Raw genomic sequence first — 19877 nt, 5'->3', positions numbered from 1 at the left:
GGGTCTGGTTGAAAAAAGTTGGGGTTTTTTTTTGTGTTCTCGGAGGCCGTCTGGTTAATGGTTGCTTGGATTAATGATATGTTTGATGCGTCCGGCACTGCTTGGTCTGGATTCTTATGGTTTAATACTCATGAACCTGTCTCTTCTCGTACATTGGCTCCAGGATGTAAATCATAAGATACAGTTTTTTGACATCGCACGGTCCGTTATGGCAAGTGTTTCCGGTGATTTGCTGCCCTCGCCATGTGACAAGGGAACACTCTTCCGAGATGAAGTAACGCTGGGACTGGCGCAGCACATATCTGCCGTCTCTGGAAAAATATGCAAACTCTCGTTCACCTGTGCATTCCTCAGGGATATATCGCAGATGGCGAAGCCATTCAGTGGGCCCGCGGGAGATATTCCTAAAGGCCGCGATCAATATTTTGCTCCGGTTCTATTGTGTATATTGCGACCCGAGAAAGAGTCTCGGATACGATCCTGACTTGAGTAAGGCCTTTGCCATTGCATACCTCGGCTTGTAAATTGTGTCCTCGGAACTGCTGGCTAGTTGTATCTCGCTCGAGAGGCATGTTGTCGGCCTACGTCCACAGAAAATCCTTTCGTACTTCAGCCATTGTGACATTCTTTGTTTTCTAGGCTCATGCCAGCTGACTTGCAATATCAAGCCGTCGCAAATAAGAAATTTCGCCAGATGAGGTTGTTAAGTACGTAACACAATTATCAACCTTCAAAGCACACAGGAATGCTCTCTCTCAGCTGATCCTCTCAAAAGACGAGGGATCTCTAGTTCGGCTTGAATCCGAAAGCTAGACCCAAACGGCAAGAATACGAGACCTCAGCGCGCCGACCACGGAGTTCGCGATATTGCTGCGACGATGACGAGTTGCATGAGGGTGTTGTGTTCGACGCCCCCAAAAGCAACTATGAAAACTAACGACATAACAAGCCTATCGCGAGTGGCGATCTGGACGTTTGAATTTTTCCAAGCAACACTCCACCTCCGACGTCAGCGAATCGAGAAAAATGTCTCATGATGCAGGGTTTTGGAGTGTCAATGTTGAATGGGGCCGCGACGCGCAGGAAGAGCACTGGGGCTAAAGGCTGAGCTAGTGCACGATGAGCGCAAAGCGCGGAATCCATCTGATAGAATGCGAAGTCTAGCCCTGCAAACTCAGTGCAGAATCGATCCAACGCAGCGGGACTGGCCCATGTGGTGACTTGCATTCTTGCATGATCTGGGGAATGAGCCAATGGTGGCGTGAGGTGAGGCTTGATAACGTCTTTCCAAGCTCCCGTTGCGTCACCGCTTGGCGGCGCCTTGGCATGTCTTGGCCAGCCACCGGCCATCTCCGAGTCTCCGAAGCCACCCTCGCCAGCGGGATTTCATGCCAAAGTTTCTGCCTGTCAGTGTCTGTCAGTGCATTCAAACTCATCCAATATACTCCTCCCTGCCAGGCCAGAACATAACACTACAGCTACGAGGAAAACGCTTCTCGCACTCGGGCTAACATTCAGCCCTCATCACCATGCAGAGTTTTCAATTAATCTGCCTGGATCTTGCTCTGACCAGGTTAGCGGGACGCCGAGACTGCCCTAACTGGGAGCCCCCACTCGGGCAATAATAAGCACAGATGTAACAGGTCAGTGTCATGCAACGGCCCCTCCACGAGGAACCCTCCAGTCCTTGGCATTATTCACCCCATATATAACCACAGCTGCCCTGCCAAGCTGACTGGGGGCCAGTCTGGAGTCTCTTATCGCTCCTGCTGTCGCATTTTCTGTTACTTCTGAGTCGAGCTCATCATGGTGTTCGTCCAGTACCTCAAGAAGGTCGGGGCCTTTCTCGCGCCTCCGCCCAAGAAGTCGGAAGATGGCCGTGATCAATGGCCGTCGCGAGCTGCCTTCCTCCTCGCTGCCATGGGAGGTTGCGCTGGTCAAGGAAACTTGATCCGGTATCCTTCTGTTCTGTACAACAACTACGGCCTGCAGTGGTTCATTCCCTACCTTCTCGCAGTGTTCTTTATTGCGATTCCTACCCTGATTCTCGAGATTTCGATCGGCCAAGCCTACCGCGGCGGCACGGTGATCGCCTTCAACAACATCAACAAGCGCCTTAGAGGTGTTGGAATGGGCCCGATTCTGGTCAGCTTTATTGTCACTCAATACTTCGTCGTCAACCTAGCGTGGATCATGAACTACTTTCGAAACTCTTTCCGCAGCCCTCTGCCATGGACCGGCGAAGGGATGCTGGATATCTTCTATGCGGACCACGTCATTGCCAACCCGGACCCCATTGCCGGCTCATTGAGCACCGACGGGAAGGAGGTCATCTCATACACCGAGTATCCAAGTGTTGGTCTCCTCGGAGAAACAGTCGGATGGACTGCCTTTGTCTGGTTCCTTGTGTGGATCTCTATCTTCCGTGGTGTCGGCCTCACGGGGCGAGTTGTGTATTTCACCATGGGTCTTCCCATTGTAACGACGATCATCTTCGTCGGACGGGCTCTTTCTCTCGACAACGCCGCCGAGGGAGTCCGACTCGTCTGGGCCACCTGGCGGGGCGGCCAACTAGCTTCAGGCACAGTCTGGCAAACCTGCGTTGGACAGGTCTTTTTCTCTACGGGTATTGGATTCGGCTACTACACGTCTTACGCCTCTTACAACTCCAAGCATTCCAACGCGGTGGTCGACGCCCTCGCCATCTGCGGCAGTAACGTGCTTTTCGAAAACTTCGCCGCATTCGCCGTCTTCGGTGTCGTTGGGTTCCTCGAGCGCTGGCCGGAAGACGGCGTTCGACTCGGCGCCTTCGTCGTTGGATTCTTGACTCTTCCTGAAGCAACCCTGCAAATGCCCGGCTCCAACTTCTGGGCCATCCTCCTCTTCTTCACCCTCATCGTACTCGGTTTCAGTTCCGCCTTCGTCATGCTTGACGCCGTCGCAACGCTCGTCGTCGATTCCGGTCTCAAGGTCTCCCGCCCTATCATCGTGACAGTCCTTACCATTGTCTCATTTCTGATGTGCCTCCCCTACTGCACTGAATTTGGCTACTACCTCCTCGACGGCATCGACCGCTGGATCAACAACATCTGCCTCATCTTCGTCGTCTGGTCCGAGGTCGTCAGCGCAAGCACCGTCTACCGCTGGCGCGACGTCGTCGAGCAGACCGGAATGCCTGCGTTCGCCCTCTACAACTTTGCCTACTTCGGTGGCCAGCTTGTCGGCGTCACAGTCGCGCACGGCCGCGAGGATCCTGCCATCGGCGCCGGCGCGGGATTCGGAACCTTCGTCGTCTTCTCCATCATTGCCGCCATCATCTCCAAGACCCCGATCATCCCCGCGCCTAGCTTCTGGGGCAGGAACGCGTTCCTCAGCAAGTTCTGGTATCTCGCTGCTTACTCTGTATGTCCCTCTTTCCACCCATGTTTTAAAATACACGCGCCACCGCGCTCCCCTGTCCTCTTCCCTATCCACCATACCCTTAGGTCGGATAATCCATACTAACACCAACCAGGGCAACCAAATCCGCCGAGACCTCAACACCATCATCGGCGGCGAAAAGAACCTCAAGATCCCCAGCGTCTGGCCTGTTCTCCTGCGCTACGTCTGCGCCCCCGTCCTCGCCATCATCTTCAGCTTCGCGTACCCGGAATTCCACACCCTGCGCTACGACCCGCTCATGATCACGGGCTTCATTGTTGCGCATCTCGTCCTTCTGGCTATCCTCCTTGGTTGCGTAATGCCGCGCTACTATGAGGTGTTTATTCCGCCTGAGAGGGTTGGCGAGGGCGAGATTCTGATTGGGCAGTTGGCTAGGGGGGAGATTGTTTCGGAGAATGCGGGGGGCGTGAAGAGTGAGGAGAGTCCGAGTCCCAGGGTGGATGCGGAGGCGTTGAAGGAGGTGGGGAGGGAGGAGGGGGCGGGAATTAATGTTAAACCTTGATTTTGATACTTAATGGGATAGGTCTGATGGCAGACTACTACGTTGTATCAACGATTCGACTATTCTGATAATGGTCTTTAATGTTTAAGCTTATGTGCTATGGTTCAATTTCTTATTCGTGGATAATGCCCCTACATACCCGTATCTCCTTTAGTGTATTATTTTCTGCTTTGGTCAAAAGCTGACACGATCTTTTTCTCTAGACTTATCTCCAGACTCAATGACTCGATCTTTCATGGTTATTGTCACTTGATAACTGCTTAGGCTTGAAGGATCTATCCTAGCTAACGAGAGAGTAAAACGCTTTGTGTGGTCCTGAGATATATATATTGCTCCGTCTTCCCAATCACTGCCCCAACTCAACTCATTAATACTATTAGCAGTCAGCAGATTGATAAGTCTTTGCTCAAAAGGGACATTCCATGTAATACAGAAGCAATGTGCACCCGAATGAGCTTCTACGGTCAAATTGAACTGGGTTCGATGAAGAAGAGATCATATCACGTGAATTGTAGATCTGCCCTAACCCCATCCAGCTAGGTATCACCGCCTCAGGCAGCAACAGCTCAGCTCCGAAACCTCCGCAAACTCATCGAGGTCGTAACCCTGCCTTGCCATACTCTACAGTCACACCTGCACAACCCCACCATGGGCCTTGAACGCCACAAAGACTCCGTCGCCCGGATAGCCTCCGCCATCCGCGCCTTCTACTCCCGCCGCGAACCCTTCCGTATCAACCACGGCTCAACAAACAGCACCCGTCCGATCCGCCGCAAAAACGAAGTCGACATCTCCGACCTCCGCAATGTCCTCTCCGTCGACCCCAAGACCCGAACCGCCCTCGTCGAGCCAAACGTCCCAATGGACCGCCTCGTCGAAGCAACCCTAAAGCACGGCCTCGTCCCACCGGTCGTCATGGAGTTCCCCGGGATAACAGCCGGCGGCGGCTACGCAGGCACAGCAGGCGAGAGCAGCTCCTTCCGGCACGGGTTCTTCGACCGCACGATCAACTACGTCGAGATGGTCCTTGCGGACGGCAGCGTCGTCAAGGTCTCCGAGAACGAAAATAAAGAGCTCTTCCGCGGCGCCGCCGGCGCTGTCGGAACCCTAGGCGTAACAACCTTAATGGAGCTGCAGCTCGTCGAGGCAAAGAAATTCGTCAAGGCAACCTACCACCCACACCGATCCGTCAGCGAGTCCATCACAAACGTGCACGCGGAAACCCTCAACGACCGCAACGACTACGTCGACGGCATCCTATACTCGCGCGACCACGGCGTCGTCGTCTCCGGCGAAATGACCAACGAGATGCCCAGCTCCGCCAAAATCCAAACATTCAGCAAAGCCTGGGACCCCTGGTTCTATCTCCACGTGAAAGACAAGACGCGCTCGTTCAACGGGCCTGTCACAGACTATATCCCGCTCGCGGAGTATCTCTTCCGGTACGACCGCGGCGGGTTCTGGGTCGGGCGCGCAGCATTCCACTATTTCCATTTCCCGTTCAGTCGCGTCACGAGGTGGTTCCTTGATGATTTTTTGCATACGCGGATGCTGTACAAGGCGCTGCATGCGAGCGGGGAGTCGAGCCGGTTTGTCGTGCAGGATCTGGCGCTGCCGTATTCGACCGCGGAGAAATTCATTGACTATACGAGTGAGAGTCTGGGGATCTGGCCGCTTTGGCTGTGTCCGTTGAAGCAGAGTCCGACGCCGACGTTCCACCCGCATTCGGCTGTGCAGAGTCCCGGGTTTACGGAGGACCAGATGCTGAATATCGGGGTTTGGGGGTTTGGGCCGAAGGATCCGGAGGAGTCTGTGCGTGCTAATCGGGCGCTGGAGAGGAGGTTGAGGGAGCTTGGGGGGATGAAGTGGTTTTATGCGCATACTTATTATGGGGAGGAGGAGTTTTGGGGGATGTTTGATAAGACGTGGTATGAGGGGTTGAGGGAGAGGTATAATGCGGGGAGTTTGCCGAGTGTGTATGATAAGGTGAAGATTGATGTTGAGGCGGATAAGCGGGAGAGGGAAAGCTCGTGGGGGAGGAAGGTGAGGTCTATTCGGCCGCTTGGGGGGCTTTGGGGGATTCGGAAGGCGATTCAGAGTGGGGAGTATCATATTCATCGGAATTCGACGTGGAAGTGGAATGGGAAGGAGTGATGTCTCAGGGGTGTTGTATGCTATGTATATTAGATGAACTAGACTAGACTAGACCGCTTTTTGGTTAGAGCTTGTATAATCTGCCATATATAAGAGATTGCATTATGTGGACAGTTGTGCGCGAATGGCGTCCTTCACAGCCTCAGACAGAGTAACTGTGTTATCCGCGTCGATATCGGGGTTGTCGCGTCGCTCATAGAGTGTGCCACCCTCCGCCCAGATCCTCCGCAGGGTAAACCCAGTCGCATACGACGCCCCCTGATCCCACGCCTCCTTCTCCAACTGCTTCAGCTCGTCCAGAGGTGTGTACTCGACAGTCCACTTATCACCAGTCTGCTTCTCAAACTCCTCCACGATCTCCAAAGGGGTCGTCGTAAAAGAGTTCAGCTTCAAAGCTCGACCCCGCGCCTGATCCCAGTGCGTCAGGGTCTGCACGACAAACTTCCCAACACTGCACACAGTTAGCTATCACCCTACCACGATGGAAAGTCAAGCAGATAGTGCAGAAAACCTACTCCGAACAAGCAACAAGACTAATCCTCCCCTTCCCATCACCAATGACAACAGCACTCTTATTCTTAACATCAAACGACCCATTCTTCTTCTGACCACCAGCCGCCAGGAAGAAGGGAACATCGGCATAAGGACCCGTCACGACGAACGCATACTCCAAATCCTTTGTCTCGCGCAACGCAGCCCGAACCTTGAGCTTTTGTTGATGCGGCTTCTCATTCGCAGACGCAGGGCTGTATTCGATATCCGTCCCGTACTCGGAGGGGAGGAAGCGCTTGATGTGCGGTGTTTCGTCGGCCCAGCGGATGAGATCGACTTGGTTGGCGATGACGCCGCGGCCGAGGGCGGAGACGACGGTGTCGATTCCTGGAATTCAAATACCCGCTGTTAGTATGATGGAGCAACTATTGGGTTGGGGTAGGAACTGCAGCGCCAACCTTCAAAAGCCCGAACGACATCCTCCTTTTTGGTGACGTCGCCGGTGATGATTTCGACGCCCTTCTCGCGGAGCGCATTGATCTCGGTGCTCTTGGATGAGAGCGTAGCCTCAGATGTAAATACTGCGATCCTGCCGAAGGAGTCGCGTGAGGTGACGATTGCGGCGATGATGTAGGAGCCGATTGCGCCGGTGGCGCCGAAGAAGAGGAGGTTGGATTTGGACATGGTGTTGTGATTGCTATGCTTCGCTGATGGAGAGGATGATACTAGAGACAGGAATTGAGGAAGAAAAGGAGTAGAGGAAGAAGGAGGAAGGTAATACAAGATTGAGGGGTATGTTAAACAATTAATCATCCGAACCCCGCATCGCGCCCTATCGGAACCTCCAACCGATGACGCGAATCGCGCTTCCGATGGCTGCATTTGACGAGATCTAACAATCTAGAGCCCTGTATCACAGATATCTAACTAGAAGCAAACGTCTTCAAGCTCCCCTCACTCCCATTCCAAACCTCTGAATCCCCCCCAAACTCATACGCATCATTGTTCTGCCAAAAGCTATGCGTCGCCCACCCATTCGGCAGACTCCCCACACTACTCCCCCACCTCGCAAGCACAAGCGGGTACTCCCCGAAATTGCCACTGTTCCCTGTACACTGCGTCCACCAGCTCGTCGTCGTGTAGATCATCGGGTACCGCCCTGTGTCCGCTTTATAGGTCTCCCCGAAATCGGAGATCCAGGACACCATTGCGGACGCGGAGAGGCCGTAGCAGCCGGCTTCGAGGTCCAGCATGCCGGGGAGGGTCAGCCCGTCGCCTGTCCAGCCGCCGCCGTGCGCGAGGAAGTAGCTTGCTTGCGCGGAGCCGGAGGAGGAGCCGGGACGGGCGAAGTGGTAGCCGCCGCGGATGAGGCCGGCGCTGGTGGAGCCGGTGTAGTGCTTGCTGAAGGAGGGGTCCGTGTAGGTGGTTCCTTCGGTGGCCTGCGTCGTTTGTTAGTCGTCATGATGGTGGTGGGAAGAAGAGGTGGAGGGGGGGAAATACCTTGATCATGACGAAGCGTGCTCCAGAAGCGTATGCACCAGCGTAGTCGACGGTTGGCTGCCAATTGGAGATGTCGAAGCCTTGGACGGCGGCGTAGGCAACGCCGGGGAGGGCGAGGAGAGAAGCAAGCTTCATTGTGTTGATGATTCAAGTAGTAATTGAGTGGAGGGGGTGGTTGTGAGTGCTGACGAGAATCAGATTGACCGGAAACGACCACCTTCTTATACCCGGGACCACCTTCTTATACCCGGGACCACCATTCGAAGTATATCAGCTCGCAGATTCCCCCCTAAACCGTGTTCTCGAAGCGATGCGCAGGACGTCCGATCCCCTCGTAAACTCGGTTCTTCAAACGACGATCTCTGTCGATCTTGCCTTTGGACCCACGAGAGAAGCATCGCCAGCCTGTAAGATGCAGCCTTTCCCGAAGCTACCAGGGTTGAGGTTACAGTGCTGCAAGGGAAGTGCGAGATCGTGTTTATCGAAGCATATGCCCTTCCGCCTTGTTTCGATTGGGTGATGCAGACACTCGTGTCTATTTTGGGATGCGGAGGACCCGGTGGCTGATTCTCGTACTCTAAGCAATGTTGGCGCATTGCTGCAGAATAGCTTGATTTCATTCGTGCTCCTTCGATGAAGCTTATTTGGTGGGTTGGCCTTTTATAATTGTGGGTTCTGATTCTGGTTATGCGTTGAATCCAAGCTTGCACACCAGATAATCTAGAGATACCTTAAGTGGTCTAGAAATAAAATTCTATATGTAAATAAATTTGTGACCTCGAAACGAATACAATTCCGTACCCATCTATTTAGTATATCATCTGCAAGACTTATGATGCTCTAGAATAACCCCTTGAGCAAGTAGCCGGTATAGACCAAGTGGGACAAACTCCTGAATCGAATTGCGGTCTCATCCCCGGAGGTGAAACTCGAGGCATATAGAGTCATACGCGTGGTAGGAGTAAGAGATACGAGCGCCTATTCATTAAGCAATGAAAATCATTCGAAGATGTCTTCTAGGATTACCTTGCGGTGATTTTCTGACACGTCAGTCAAACGTTTTGGTTCTTCCGAGCACTTCTTCAGCATGCTGTGAGTGGGGACATGGTGCTGCCATGAGGCGTTTGCTTGAAACGGCAGTGGAGAATGAAGACCTGGGCCGGGTTGCATGATGATTATGCATCATATGCGGTATATTGTGATCCATGAGCGGCTGATTTGGGTCACTTGGGTATATTGATTTATCCCCAATGGAGACTGATGCGGATGCGAGTTTCTTAATCCTGGTCGAGTAATTAGGGCTTTGGGAGGTATGGTCTGTAGGGGTAGAGGCATATGGAGAAATGATTTTATGGGAGGGCATTTCGTTACAACAATTCTAGCCTGTGACGAACATGATCTGGCGTATGTCTTGGTAAGAGCATCGGCAATAGATATAAGCGCCCTAAGTGTTTGTTTATGACGGGTGAAGTACTGTTATGCGGTTTTATAGCTCCAGAGCCTCTGTCGAGTATTGTTCGTGGCTGACATGTGCATGGCACAGCCTTGAAGCAAGAAAGTGGAAGCCAAGGACTTGGGTTACAATGTCTCATCAAATACAAACCAGGTGGCATATTTATGAATAGCGGAGGAGCTTGCCCGAGGAGAGCACAGGGTCCATCCTCGAAGCCAAGAGCGGCTAAGGACAGGAAATGCGATGAATACGAGCACTCCGCCCCTGGCTCTCGAGTTGGCTACTTAAGCACCGTCGCCCAAGATTAGTAAATCTGAAGGCTCTGTCGTCTTCTACTATCTTCAGATGCTCAGAATGTGGCTCCTGCTACTTGCCCTGAGCCAGATATCTGGCGCCGTCGCGCAAACATGTAGCATTGACGTTACGGATACAGTAAAAGACCTCAACAGCATTCCATAAGGCTGCAAGGTTTTGCAAACAACAAACGGCATCGATGAGGAGTATAGTGGGCCTGTCCACTTCCCCGACCTCATCATCATGACCGACACCTTGACACGGAGTCCAGGAAATCTCGGCAAACTACTTGAGATAACATCGTTCAGCATGCCGAATCTGGAGAAGGCGGAAACTATCCGCCTTTATGACCTGTGGAATCTGACGGAATGGTCCACACCTAAACTGAAATACGGGCGAATCCAGTTGGCAATCCCAGCGCATCTCCCAAGCATTGGATTTCCCGCACTCCAGACATCGGAGCGCATCCGCATTAACGGGAATATCACAAAGTATGGTTACCTTGAGTTCAGATTTAGTGTTGCTAACTGACAATAAACCCTAGCTTCTCCTTTGATTCACTGCGTACTGCCTAAAGGGGCATTGAGATCGCGAATGTTAAAAGCCCAGGTGATGAAACGGAACTCAACAGCATGAACATATCGGCCCCGCGACTCAACATCACCGGCTCTGTCAAAGTTTACGGCAATGCCTCAAGGCGAGGTGATATATTACCATTATCCATTGTGTATCTGACCAAGTACCCTATTAGTATTTCCCTCCCGAATCTCACATACATCGGCTGGTCAAACCAAGAGAATCCTTCCTTCTCGCATATACGCCTCCGTGGACCTCCACTCGCGATGAACCTACCGAAGCTGGAGTTAGTGCAGGGCGATTTCGATCTTTGGGGGAACTTTACTTCGTACGTTGTACTGCTTGCTCGACTAGACATCTTCTATTAACCAGTCCCCAGGCCTATCGGTCCCTCGCTTCCGTAACGTCACCGGAGAATTCTCTATACATACTGGCGAGCCTATGCATGTCAAGCTGCCTCTGGAAACAGCAGGAATTGTTATGATAATGGGAAAGATCAGAAGGTCAGTTCTCAATTGTCTCGTTTCGTTCTTATCTCCTAGTAATTATTGTGCCGATGAACTTGATCGCCTTCTAACATCATGGTTACAGTGTCGAGCTGCCTAACCTGTAAAACTGAACCCGTATCCATGTGTCCTCGGATTTTAGGATTGACTGCGAGGAGCTACTTCGTAAGGTCCTTGCTATTGAGAATAGTAGCGGTGGTAAATTTAACTGCTACCCTGGGAAGCTGGATCCTGATAATACCGAAGCGGAATCGGAAGATGGATCTGGGTCTGAGGTGAAAATGAGCTTCCGGCTGATGCTGCGGGTCGAGTGACACCGGCTGGTGGTGTTGTAATGGTTGCAGTTGTTACTCTAGTTGGGCTTTTAGGGGCCTTCTAAAAAGGCTTCAAGCTAGAGGCTACAGGTGGTAATCCAATGGTGGAATGATGTCTATAGTGACAAATAATACGGCTCTCATTGCCTGACAAGGCTCATGCACTGGATTGCAGACTGGACATGCTGAACATTATTGCAGCCTAGACACAGACAAACAGTGTGTATCTATTGGCGCCCAAGAGCTGGGCGCAATGGCCTCGAAGCACTAAAAAAGCACTAACGCCCTATTCCTGGGCATTCTTGGCCGCAGCCTTTGGAAGGGCCGGAGATCCTCTCACAGCCTAGAATATAGGGCCAAGAGCGTCCACGGCGCTTGGTGCCCCTGTTGCGAGCATTCCTCTCCTTGGTGTAAAGAAGTCACTGGCGTTTCTCAACGTACTTAAAAGGAGAACACCCCGACGCTAGTTCTTCTTTCAACTTCTTTCCGTCTATTCGCACATACCCGTCAACAATGTGGTCGCTGCTTCTTGCGCTGAGCTTTCTCCCCAGGGTCTTGGCTCAAACATGCACCTCGATAGCAAGGGCATAGATATAACTTCCCAGCAAGACATCGAATACAGCCCTCAGGATTGTAAGATCCTGGAGGGCAATCTTCCGATTGATGCAGGGTTCTCCGGGCCGTTTCATCCTATGGACCTTGTAACCATCACTGGCGGAATCAATGTCACCGGTGGTGATTCGATTGGGATAACATCATTCAAGATGTCAACGCTCGAGGAGGTGGAGTCTATTGTCTTTAACTCGCTCCCTAAATTGACTGAATGGTCTACACCAAAATTGAGGTCAGCAGATATCGAGCTGGGAGTTCCGTCAGAAATAAAGAATATTGAATTTCCTGCACTGGAGGAGTCAACTGCTATCAGAGTCATTGCCAACGCTTCCAAGTACGTTCCATCTCTCAGTCTTGAGACTTCACACTGACAATCTTGTATCAGGATCTCGTTTCCGAAGTTGACGGAAGTCGACGGTCCTTTTCTCGCTACCAACCTGGAACATTCCAATAGCACATCTTTGACCACCGTTGAAATCTCCGCTCCGAAGCTTGAGCATGCATCTCAGATTATAGGTACTCGCAAATGCTAAACGGTAGGCCTCGATACAGCGTACTACGTTTTGAGATACCGTGAGCCCTAGCTAATTATGTCTGTCCAACATAGCATTTCACTTCCTAAACTTACCTCCCTCTAGGGCTCTGTCATAGCAGCCTCGTCAATTCGTCTGCACGGAGGTTCCATCTCGCTGGACTTGCCCAGCCTGGAAACCGTCACCGGCAGCCTCACCATTGCTGGTAATATTAAGGAGTTCATCACGACTCTCGCTTTGATATGATAATCGCCCTTGCTAATCTCACACCATCAGCCTATCGCTCCCCGAGTTTCGAAACATGTCTGAGCAACTGAGTATAACCGCCGAGGAACCCTTATCGATCGAGCTACCACTTGAGATTGCCGGCGATATAGAACTAACCGGGCAAATCGAAAGGTTAGTCAACAGCCCTTACCGACCTTACAGTCTTGCAGTCCACCACCCTGATTTCGCTGACCCGTCTTTGCGCTCACTAGCGTCAAGTTCCCAAATTTGCGCCGCTGGACAGTATCTCCATCAGGTCGGATCTGAGCCTGGATTGTGACGAGATTGAAGAGAATCTCAACGGTGACTCGACAGGCTCATTTTCTTGCTCTTCGTCTCCTGACAATGTCGCGGGGCGAACTGCAACATCGGACATTGGGCTCATGTGTGGAAGTATTGCTGTGTTTGTTAGCTTTATGGTGGCCTCGACATAGGCAGTTTACAGACATTCTCTACGGGATGGTTCGAACCGCATCAAGTATTAATTGAATGTTTTATGCAAGCTCCTCGTCCGATCCTCTCTTCAAGGTCATACACTATACTTCAACCCACTGCCTGAGAAAATCTCAAGCCCATATTTCTCAACATCCTCTTCACTCATAAAGCCAAGCCCTAGCAACTCATTATCCAAGCCCTTTTCCTGATACTCTGCCCCGAACCTCCCACTGAAGAACGCCGCAATAAATAACCCCGGAATCAACTCCGGCTTAAACATTTGCTGCAGCGCCTGCTGAATAGCCACCAACTCCTTCTCCGCATCAACATGCGTCTCAGCCCAGTCTTCACCAGGCGTCCACTTCCTTGCCATCTCATAAACCTTCTTCTGCGTCAGAACAGCATCGTGTACCCTGACAACCCGATTCATTGTCTCTATTCCGTTCCCTAAAGCTGCAACAACAGCTCTCGCAACAGTCGAAATCCGACTCACACTAAACCCATGCTCTCCCCCATCATAAAGAGTGACTTTCCTTGCTTCCCAATCCACAGCAAGCGGCATGGAAAAGAGCATCTCTAGAAACCCACCAACCGCGAAAATCGTATGCTCGATCTCACCCTGCTTCTCGCGCAGATACGTCTGGATCTCAGCAGCCGCAGCATGAACAACCAATTTCTGCGCTTCGCCGCTGGGATCGGAGGTCATTGCGCCGTAGTCGGCCGGTATAAAGCGGGTTACGCCTGCTGCGATCGCGGCGTCGATGATGGGTTTTTGGCTAGGGATTGCGGCAGGGCCGAGCGTTGAGACTACGACGTCATGGCCGGCGAGCGCGGACGTTAGGTTTTCGATGGAGGTGTAGTCCACTTTTTTAACGCTAACACCTGCAGGAACGGAGGTGGTGGATGAGCGAGTAAAGATCGTCACGGTGTAGTTGGCTTTGAGGAGTTCGTCGAGGACGAGCGTGCCGAGGGTTCCTTTCTGGGGGTTGTTAGTGGGTTGAGGTGCTTTTCGTGAGAGTGAGGGGACGTACACCCAGCAGGGCGACTTTTTGGAAGGTGGTCATGTTGAGGCTTTGGATTCTTAGATCGTCTTGCTTGATGGATGGAGAAAATTGTTGATGGATAGCAATTCTGTGCAGGAAAGAGCGTCCATCTTATAGCATTCTTTTCCGCACGTGAAGTGTATAGTCCAAGTTTCTGATATTGCACCTCAACGTCAGCCACAAATATCTATACGAGCTTCGCCGCAATTAGCCTATGTATGAGACCTGGAGCTGTATGGACACTGCTGGTCTAGGCTCACATCAGCCATTCGGCCCCCACCACCATCTGCCATCAGCCAACGCTAAGAATGTAGGCTAACTCAGAATGGAACTCTGGTCGTGAATTAGCGTCGTTCCTTCAGCCAGAGGCGAGCTAGCCAATCATCTGCCTCATGCTGTCCGGCCTCGTATCCTGCTCGGTGGTCGGTGACAGCGTCACCGAATTATAAGTCAACGACGAGCCTCTTTTCCTCCCAGTCGTCAAGTTTTCTCATTAACTCGTAAACAGAATGGCTCCTCGTAGTCGAGCAAGCTTAGCATGCGAGAACTGTCGCCGGCGACGGATCAAGGTGCGCTCTCCTAAACCTACCCAACGGGCAAATCGCTGATCATGAACAGTGCAATCAACTCCGCCCACGCTGCTCGCAATGCGTACGCGCAGGCCTCGTCTGCTCGGGCTACAGAAACCAAATCGATCTGATTTTCCATGACGAAACAGCCGCTACAGCACGCAGAGCCAATACTCGCAAAGAGTCCAGATCGTTGATCGCCAGTACAGACAGCAGCGACAGCGACGAAGCCTCACCTCCAGAAAATGATCTATTCTTCCCTGCCTTCCGCTGCTCACCAACCTCTACCATCCCCTCCATGGACGTGGAAGACTTCGCGTGGAAATACTATTTCAAGAACTTCAATATCACCCGCAATAACATTGACTGCTTCCCCGAGCCGTATTTCACGACCTCGAATGTCGGCATGGCGAGCGTTACCTCTGTGGGTCTTGCGGCGTTGGCGCTTATCCATTCGGATCCGCATATGATGCACCTTGCTCGGAAGAAGTATTCGGCTGCGTTGAGGACGTTGGCGAGGACGGTGACGGATCCGGCCGAGCTAAGGAAGGGGACAACGGCGACAGCGAGTTTTAACTTGTCGATGTTTGAGGTATGAAGCTACTGAACCCATTTTCTCTGGATTGGATGGAGACTTATCACGGTACTAGATGATCACATCAGACGCCCCAGACGCAGCATACTCATGGCTCCGCCATATCCACGGCACAGCAGCCTTAATGCGCGTAGTCTACATGCCACTAAAAGGAGCAATATACGCGGTGACGGGGTGTCTACAAGTCGCTTTCACAATAGTCAGTATCCATCCACCACCCCTCTCCCATCTCCCAGACTATAATCTCTACTAACCACTGCACAGGCAACCGGCTGCCTAATAAGCGAAACCCCCGTCCTTGCAGATATAACCAAGCTCGTCAAAGGCCTCATCCAAAGCGACATCCACGTCGACGTCTCCCCCATAACCGAACTCTTCACCTTCTTCTCCAGCCTCGTAAACCTCTACATCCAGTCTCGGAAGTCAAATTCTCCATCTGGACTCCACAGTCCCAGTCGCGACAACACGGCGTTAACCACCGCCCTCGCAGAAATCGACTCTGAGCTCATAGATTGGGAATCCCGCCTCCCACCCCTCTACACCGGCGGCCCCCACACAGGCAGCTACCTGCACCAGGACAGCGCGAACTGGATCCCGCGGTTATGGGGGTATTACCGACTGTGTCGAATCCTAACACACCGAGTGATATTGGATAACACGACGTTATCACCAGCCAAGGAGGAGGTTTCGAGGAAAATTATAGCGGAGATGTGTGCGGCGATCTACGCGAGTGTCCCCTCGATGCTGAACAAGTCGTTTGTGAATGCTTGCTATGAGCCGTGCTTGGGGCTGACGAGTGATGTTTTCTTCCTCGTTACGATCTTGCAGGCGTTGATTAAGGTTACGGTTAAAGAAGATGTGGTGAGTAATTGGGCGGGGTGTGCGGAGGGGGAGTTGGGGGGGAGGTTTAGCCCTATGAGGGGCTTTGTGGCCAATTTTCTGTGTTAGTTGTTTGTTTTTATCTGGAGTTCGGGTGGTCTTGATACCTGATACGTGATCTTTAGCTGGAGTTAGTGGGAAGGAAGATCTCAACTAGGAATATAATGCATGGTCACAAGTACCTAATGACTGGCACTTGCACCCCTCTCCTTGGCGCTGGTGATCTTTATTATTTAAGGTTTTGTCTTGGGGTAAGCTGATCGCCGGATTGATGTTGCATGAGTCAGGTAGAGCTTAGTTCTGATATAAACTTTGATGGTTTAATTGAATGTGTCTGAAATCCACTTGGGACGGGATGTCAGAATGGGATGGTCTCCGCACTGGCAGGTCAGCAGGTGTGTCAGAAGGGCACGCCTTCGAGTATTCATGCACAGGAGGCTTCCGTACTGGTTATCCCTGGCTACCCTGCTTACCAAGACGATCAGTAGATTCAAGTGTCGTGCCAGAGACCACGCCGTCTACGCAAAGTCAACAGTATAAGCTGACTATGAGACTAGATAGAATGCCAAAAAGACATCGAACACAACATTACAAGACTTTAAGTTGAGTGTGATTGCTATCTAACCCCCCTCATACCTCGAAACCTCCTTAATCCGAAACTCCGTCGTTCTCAAAATCCCATGCGGCAACTCCGGCTCTTCCCCATTAATCGGCATCTCACTTTCACTCCCCGTCACAGTCCCCAGTTTATAGAAGCTCTCGCCACTCTCCCGCTTCGTATCCCTTCCACTCTTCGTCCATGTCATCGGATACTCGACGTAGTTTCTCCCCACACTAGCGAAGGGGAGATACTGCTGGTGCCGGCTTCCGGCCTTTTTAGAGTGTAATGTAGCCTGTAACTCGTTCTGTGCTGATCGGCTCCGTTTGCTGGAGCGGTGCCGCACTATGATGTTGAAGAGTGGCGTCAGGGCGGGGATGCATGCCGCGAGAATTATGAAGTATTGTTCGACTGCGACCCAGACGGTTAGGTCGACCATGTCCCAGGTGGCGTTTTCGTGGGCCGCGAGTGCGGCAAGGTGGATTGTTTTGACTATCGCTGCGATCATTGCGCTGGTTGTAGTTAGCGAAAACCATAGTTCGTCAGTGGTGTGGCGTTGGTGTTGGACGTACATGATCCCCAACGACAAGACAAATCCCAACCCGACCTTGACCTTCGTCGCCATCTGCAGATTCTTGATTGTGAAGAGCGGGTAGATCGCAAGAAGGAAATCGCTCAGCGCAGAGAATGCTATCAAGATCATTAGCAAGCCGCGCCATCTCCAACACATTCTCGAAAAGCTGACTTACACCCCTGGAAATAAGCATAATCCCTCTGCGCCCCATCAGGCCAACACCTCCCCTCAACCCCAATATAATCCCATGTCTTCGCCACGGGCGTACACTGCCCATAGACCGTATAAACCCCAACGACATTCACAACCGTCATAATCACGATCCCCGCATACATCGCCCGCTTATGTTGTTTTACTTCCGAGATAATCCGGACCAGGAACAGCGCCACGGAAACCTTCCCCCAATTCGTGGCCATGACGTGGAAGCCCTGCGAGAGCAGCTGGTATTTCGCCGATGCGATTTGTTGGGAGTGCGATAGGTCTTCCATGTGTCTTCCTGTGCCGCTTTGCACGCTTAAAGTGACGAGGACGGTGTTGACGATTGCGCACATCAGCGCGAGCAAGATGAAGGCGTCGTCCCAGCCAAGCGAGCGGAGGATCCGGATTCGGACGTAGAAGCGGAGCGTTGTAACGATAACGCTGAGGCCGAAGAGCGGCCAGGAGACGGCGTAGAGGATCCAGCCGCGGTTGGCGACGTTGTCTGCCATGCTGTTCTGAGTCCGCGATCAGGACATCGATTGAGTTGATTGTCGACGTTGGTGACCGTTGAAAGAATCGAACAGTGCGGGGACGAGAAGATCTCAAGAGTCAAAAGTCAAGACATGACCGCAGTGCAGGTCAAAACCGAGGGAAGATCCCTGCCTTTATGGAAGCTGAATCTCACGATCCAATCTTGATTAGGACGATGTTCGTCTCCGAATCCAACCTCGGGGAAGCAGATCTTACCTCCATGTCTCCATCGCCAAATCTCAGGGGTCACTTTTGGCATATGCATACCGCTCCTCTCGAACTCTGCTGCAGCGATAGACAGCTTCTCCTACCGCTTCAGGGCAGACTACCGGGGGGGAATCCTGTTCGGGAAATTAGCGCTCCCCACAGTGGACCGAACCATGCAGAATTCGGCCCAGCGAGCTGGAGAGGTGGAGTTGCGGTTGAGAAACATGGAGATTCTGGGCGAGCCCTTTTCTGGTTGTCTCGATAATTGGCAATCCTGGTTGGGTGGTAATTGCACGTGGAGCAGGTGACGGGACAATGGACGATCATTCTGTCGGCTTTTGTTGGGATCCGGGAACGGCGGTTTGACGTGCAGATTGCATAATCGGGGTGTCTGTCTTGTTAGGAGTTGTAGTCTGCTGAAATTTGGCAAATGGTGGTTATTGGCTTCCATGACTCGGTGGTCGCTGGCTAGGCCGCTGCCAACGCTTGTCTCCAACGTATACATCACATTTCACCAGCAATTTGACACATGTGACGAAGAGCGGGGCTTATTCTGCAGCCGATAACGTTCAACGTTGTCACGGACGCGTTCATCGGCTATTTTTACCTTCATGCAAGGTGGCAAGGGTAGGACCTGTCGGAATGTAGATATATCAGATTTGCATCCATCCTGAATAATTGAATATGCTTGGAACAGGTCCAAGAAACGGCTTCCTTGGTCTTGCAGCAAGGGATCCACGAACCTTATCGGAGATAGTTCCGCTATCGGCAAGTCTATGGAGTACCATTTGGCTGACGGGATCTATCGACCTGATGCTGGAGCCTGGAGGTCTGGAAGCACCGAGCATCAGATGTATCTCCGGACAAGACCTGATATTTGCACTCTCACCTGAATGTATCACGGGCTTCTATTATTAGGACACAATCAACATACGGCTGCTCTTTCGTGGTGAATGATTGTGGTTGGTCAGTCTAATCCCAGAGAGAAAAGCGTCACCCAAGGGGTCAGTTTACCGGGCTTGGGATGCTGTACATGACCTATCAGCTGCATGAGCAATGCGCTTCGGATTAAGAGATGATAGAGTTGCATTAGTTGAACCAACACTGCGGTTTATAGCCTGCAATGGCAGTCTATCAGCACCCCGGAATAATGGCAAATAACGCTGCCACAGGAAAGTTTAGAACTGTTAGTCTTCTTGTTAGCTGTCAATGTGATAACGAGGAATATTCTCAGGGATATCGCTCATGTAATAATATACTACAATACTAGCCTGACTTTGTAATTCTATCCTCTAGGTTCTGGAAAGACTTGCAAGTTGCGGACTATCCAAGCAGCGGGTACGAAGATATATATACCCCACATCAACAGCAACAGAACCATTTCGGGTCTTCAAGAGACGAGAGCCTGTAGCAAGCATGAGGCGTTGATGAGGACATAACAATTGAGAAGGACGATACGCACCTAACAGAGAGAGTTCACCAGAGGAGCGGGCGTTCGACGAGACTTGCCCCCGTTTCGCGGCAGGTCACCTGACGCCCTACGCTCCGGAGTCGGCCCGCTCCTTTAATGATGCCTGAGGCTAAAACAGCGACACCAGAATTAG

The 19877-nt window shown here is 51.9% G+C and overlaps 8 protein-coding genes across 8 annotated transcripts; 4 read left to right on the top strand and 4 right to left on the bottom strand.

The window, feature by feature from the left end:
* The first annotated feature begins 1658 nt into the window (after nt 1-1658).
* BJY04DRAFT_188122 (sodium:neurotransmitter symporter family protein) lies at nt 1659-4502 on the top strand. Its single transcript, XM_073711169.1, has 2 exons — nt 1659-3402; nt 3515-4502. The coding sequence occupies exons 1-2, from the start codon at nt 1807-1809 to the stop codon at nt 3941-3943; spliced, it is 2025 nt and encodes a 674-aa protein (XP_073571607.1). The 5' UTR covers nt 1659-1806; the 3' UTR covers nt 3944-4502.
* Nucleotides 4503-4544: 42 nt separating this feature from the next.
* On the top strand, nt 4545-6104 carry BJY04DRAFT_227580 (FAD-binding oxidoreductase). Its single transcript, XM_073718657.1, has one exon. It carries the CDS (start codon nt 4592-4594, stop codon nt 6095-6097), a length of 1506 nt encoding a protein of 501 aa, XP_073571606.1. The 5' UTR covers nt 4545-4591; the 3' UTR covers nt 6098-6104.
* BJY04DRAFT_54056 (uncharacterized protein) lies at nt 6105-7349 on the bottom strand. Its single transcript, XM_073720598.1, has 3 exons — nt 7048-7349; nt 6613-6976; nt 6105-6548 (listed from the first exon to the last, which is right to left on the bottom strand). The coding sequence occupies exons 1-3, from the start codon at nt 7271-7273 to the stop codon at nt 6200-6202; spliced, it is 939 nt and encodes a 312-aa protein (XP_073571605.1). The 5' UTR covers nt 7274-7349; the 3' UTR covers nt 6105-6199.
* A 143-nt stretch (nt 7350-7492) lies between these two features.
* BJY04DRAFT_227576 (lysozyme) lies at nt 7493-8224 on the bottom strand (the record flags this gene model as incomplete). The annotated part of the gene is made up of 2 exons (XM_073718656.1): nt 7493-8028; nt 8090-8224. The coding sequence occupies 2 exons, from the start codon at nt 8222-8224 to the stop codon at nt 7513-7515; spliced, it is 651 nt and encodes a 216-aa protein (XP_073571604.1). The 3' UTR covers nt 7493-7512.
* A 3574-nt stretch (nt 8225-11798) lies between these two features.
* BJY04DRAFT_217855 (uncharacterized protein) lies at nt 11799-12377 on the top strand (the record flags this gene model as incomplete). The annotated part of the gene is made up of 2 exons (XM_073716157.1): nt 11799-12178; nt 12230-12377. 2 exons carry the CDS (start codon nt 11799-11801, stop codon nt 12375-12377), a joined length of 528 nt encoding a protein of 175 aa, XP_073571603.1.
* Nucleotides 12378-12856: 479 nt separating this feature from the next.
* BJY04DRAFT_54048 (aromatic alcohol reductase) lies at nt 12857-14184 on the bottom strand. Its single transcript, XM_073720597.1, has 2 exons — nt 14111-14184; nt 12857-14058 (listed from the first exon to the last, which is right to left on the bottom strand). Exons 1-2 carry the CDS (start codon nt 14141-14143, stop codon nt 13174-13176), a joined length of 918 nt encoding a protein of 305 aa, XP_073571602.1. The 5' UTR covers nt 14144-14184; the 3' UTR covers nt 12857-13173.
* A 447-nt stretch (nt 14185-14631) lies between these two features.
* Nucleotides 14632-16322, top strand: BJY04DRAFT_217853 (uncharacterized protein; the record flags this gene model as incomplete). The annotated part of the gene is made up of 5 exons (XM_073716156.1): nt 14632-14691; nt 14741-15283; nt 15342-15485; nt 15551-16229; nt 16291-16322. The coding sequence occupies 5 exons, from the start codon at nt 14632-14634 to the stop codon at nt 16320-16322; spliced, it is 1458 nt and encodes a 485-aa protein (XP_073571601.1).
* A 420-nt stretch (nt 16323-16742) lies between these two features.
* On the bottom strand, nt 16743-18044 carry BJY04DRAFT_227572 (uncharacterized protein; the record flags this gene model as incomplete). Its single annotated transcript, XM_073718655.1, has 3 exons — nt 16743-17275; nt 17336-17453; nt 17513-18044. The coding sequence occupies 3 exons, from the start codon at nt 18042-18044 to the stop codon at nt 16786-16788; spliced, it is 1140 nt and encodes a 379-aa protein (XP_073571600.1). The 3' UTR covers nt 16743-16785.
* Nucleotides 18045-19877: the final 1833 nt, after the last annotated feature.

The sequence above is a fragment of the Aspergillus karnatakaensis genome (assembly GCF_047715665.1).
Source record: "Aspergillus karnatakaensis strain CBS 102800 unplaced genomic scaffold BJY04scaffold_22, whole genome shotgun sequence".
Classification (NCBI taxonomy): domain Eukaryota; kingdom Fungi; phylum Ascomycota; class Eurotiomycetes; order Eurotiales; family Aspergillaceae; genus Aspergillus; species Aspergillus karnatakaensis.
Note: the sequence above shows the minus strand (reverse complement) of the source record. Positions and strands in the feature narration are given on the sequence as shown.

Bases quoted from the DNA above. Each gene is read 5' to 3' on its own strand.
- BJY04DRAFT_188122 (XM_073711169.1), top strand. From the start codon at position 1,807: ATGGTGTTCGTCCAGTACCTCAAGAAGGTCGGGGCCTTTCTCGCGCCT. The intron at 3,403-3,514 runs GTATGTCCCTCT...AACACCAACCAG, and splicing joins GGTATCTCGCTGCTTACTCT to GGCAACCAAATCCGCCGAGA.
- BJY04DRAFT_227580 (XM_073718657.1), top strand. From the start codon at position 4,592: ATGGGCCTTGAACGCCACAAAGACTCCGTCGCCCGGATAGCCTCCGCC.
- BJY04DRAFT_54056 (XM_073720598.1), bottom strand. From the start codon at position 7,273: ATGTCCAAATCCAACCTCCTCTTCTTCGGCGCCACCGGCGCAATCGGC. The intron at 6,977-7,047 runs GTTGGCGCTGCA...TTTGAATTCCAG, and splicing joins TGTCGTTCGGGCTTTTGAAG to GAATCGACACCGTCGTCTCC. The intron at 6,549-6,612 runs GTAGGTTTTCTG...AACTGTGTGCAG, and splicing joins AGTCTTGTTGCTTGTTCGGA to TGTTGGGAAGTTTGTCGTGC.
- BJY04DRAFT_54048 (XM_073720597.1), bottom strand. From the start codon at position 14,143: ATGACCACCTTCCAAAAAGTCGCCCTGCTGGGT. The intron at 14,059-14,110 runs GTACGTCCCCTC...AACAACCCCCAG, and splicing joins AAAAAGTCGCCCTGCTGGGT to AAAGGAACCCTCGGCACGCT.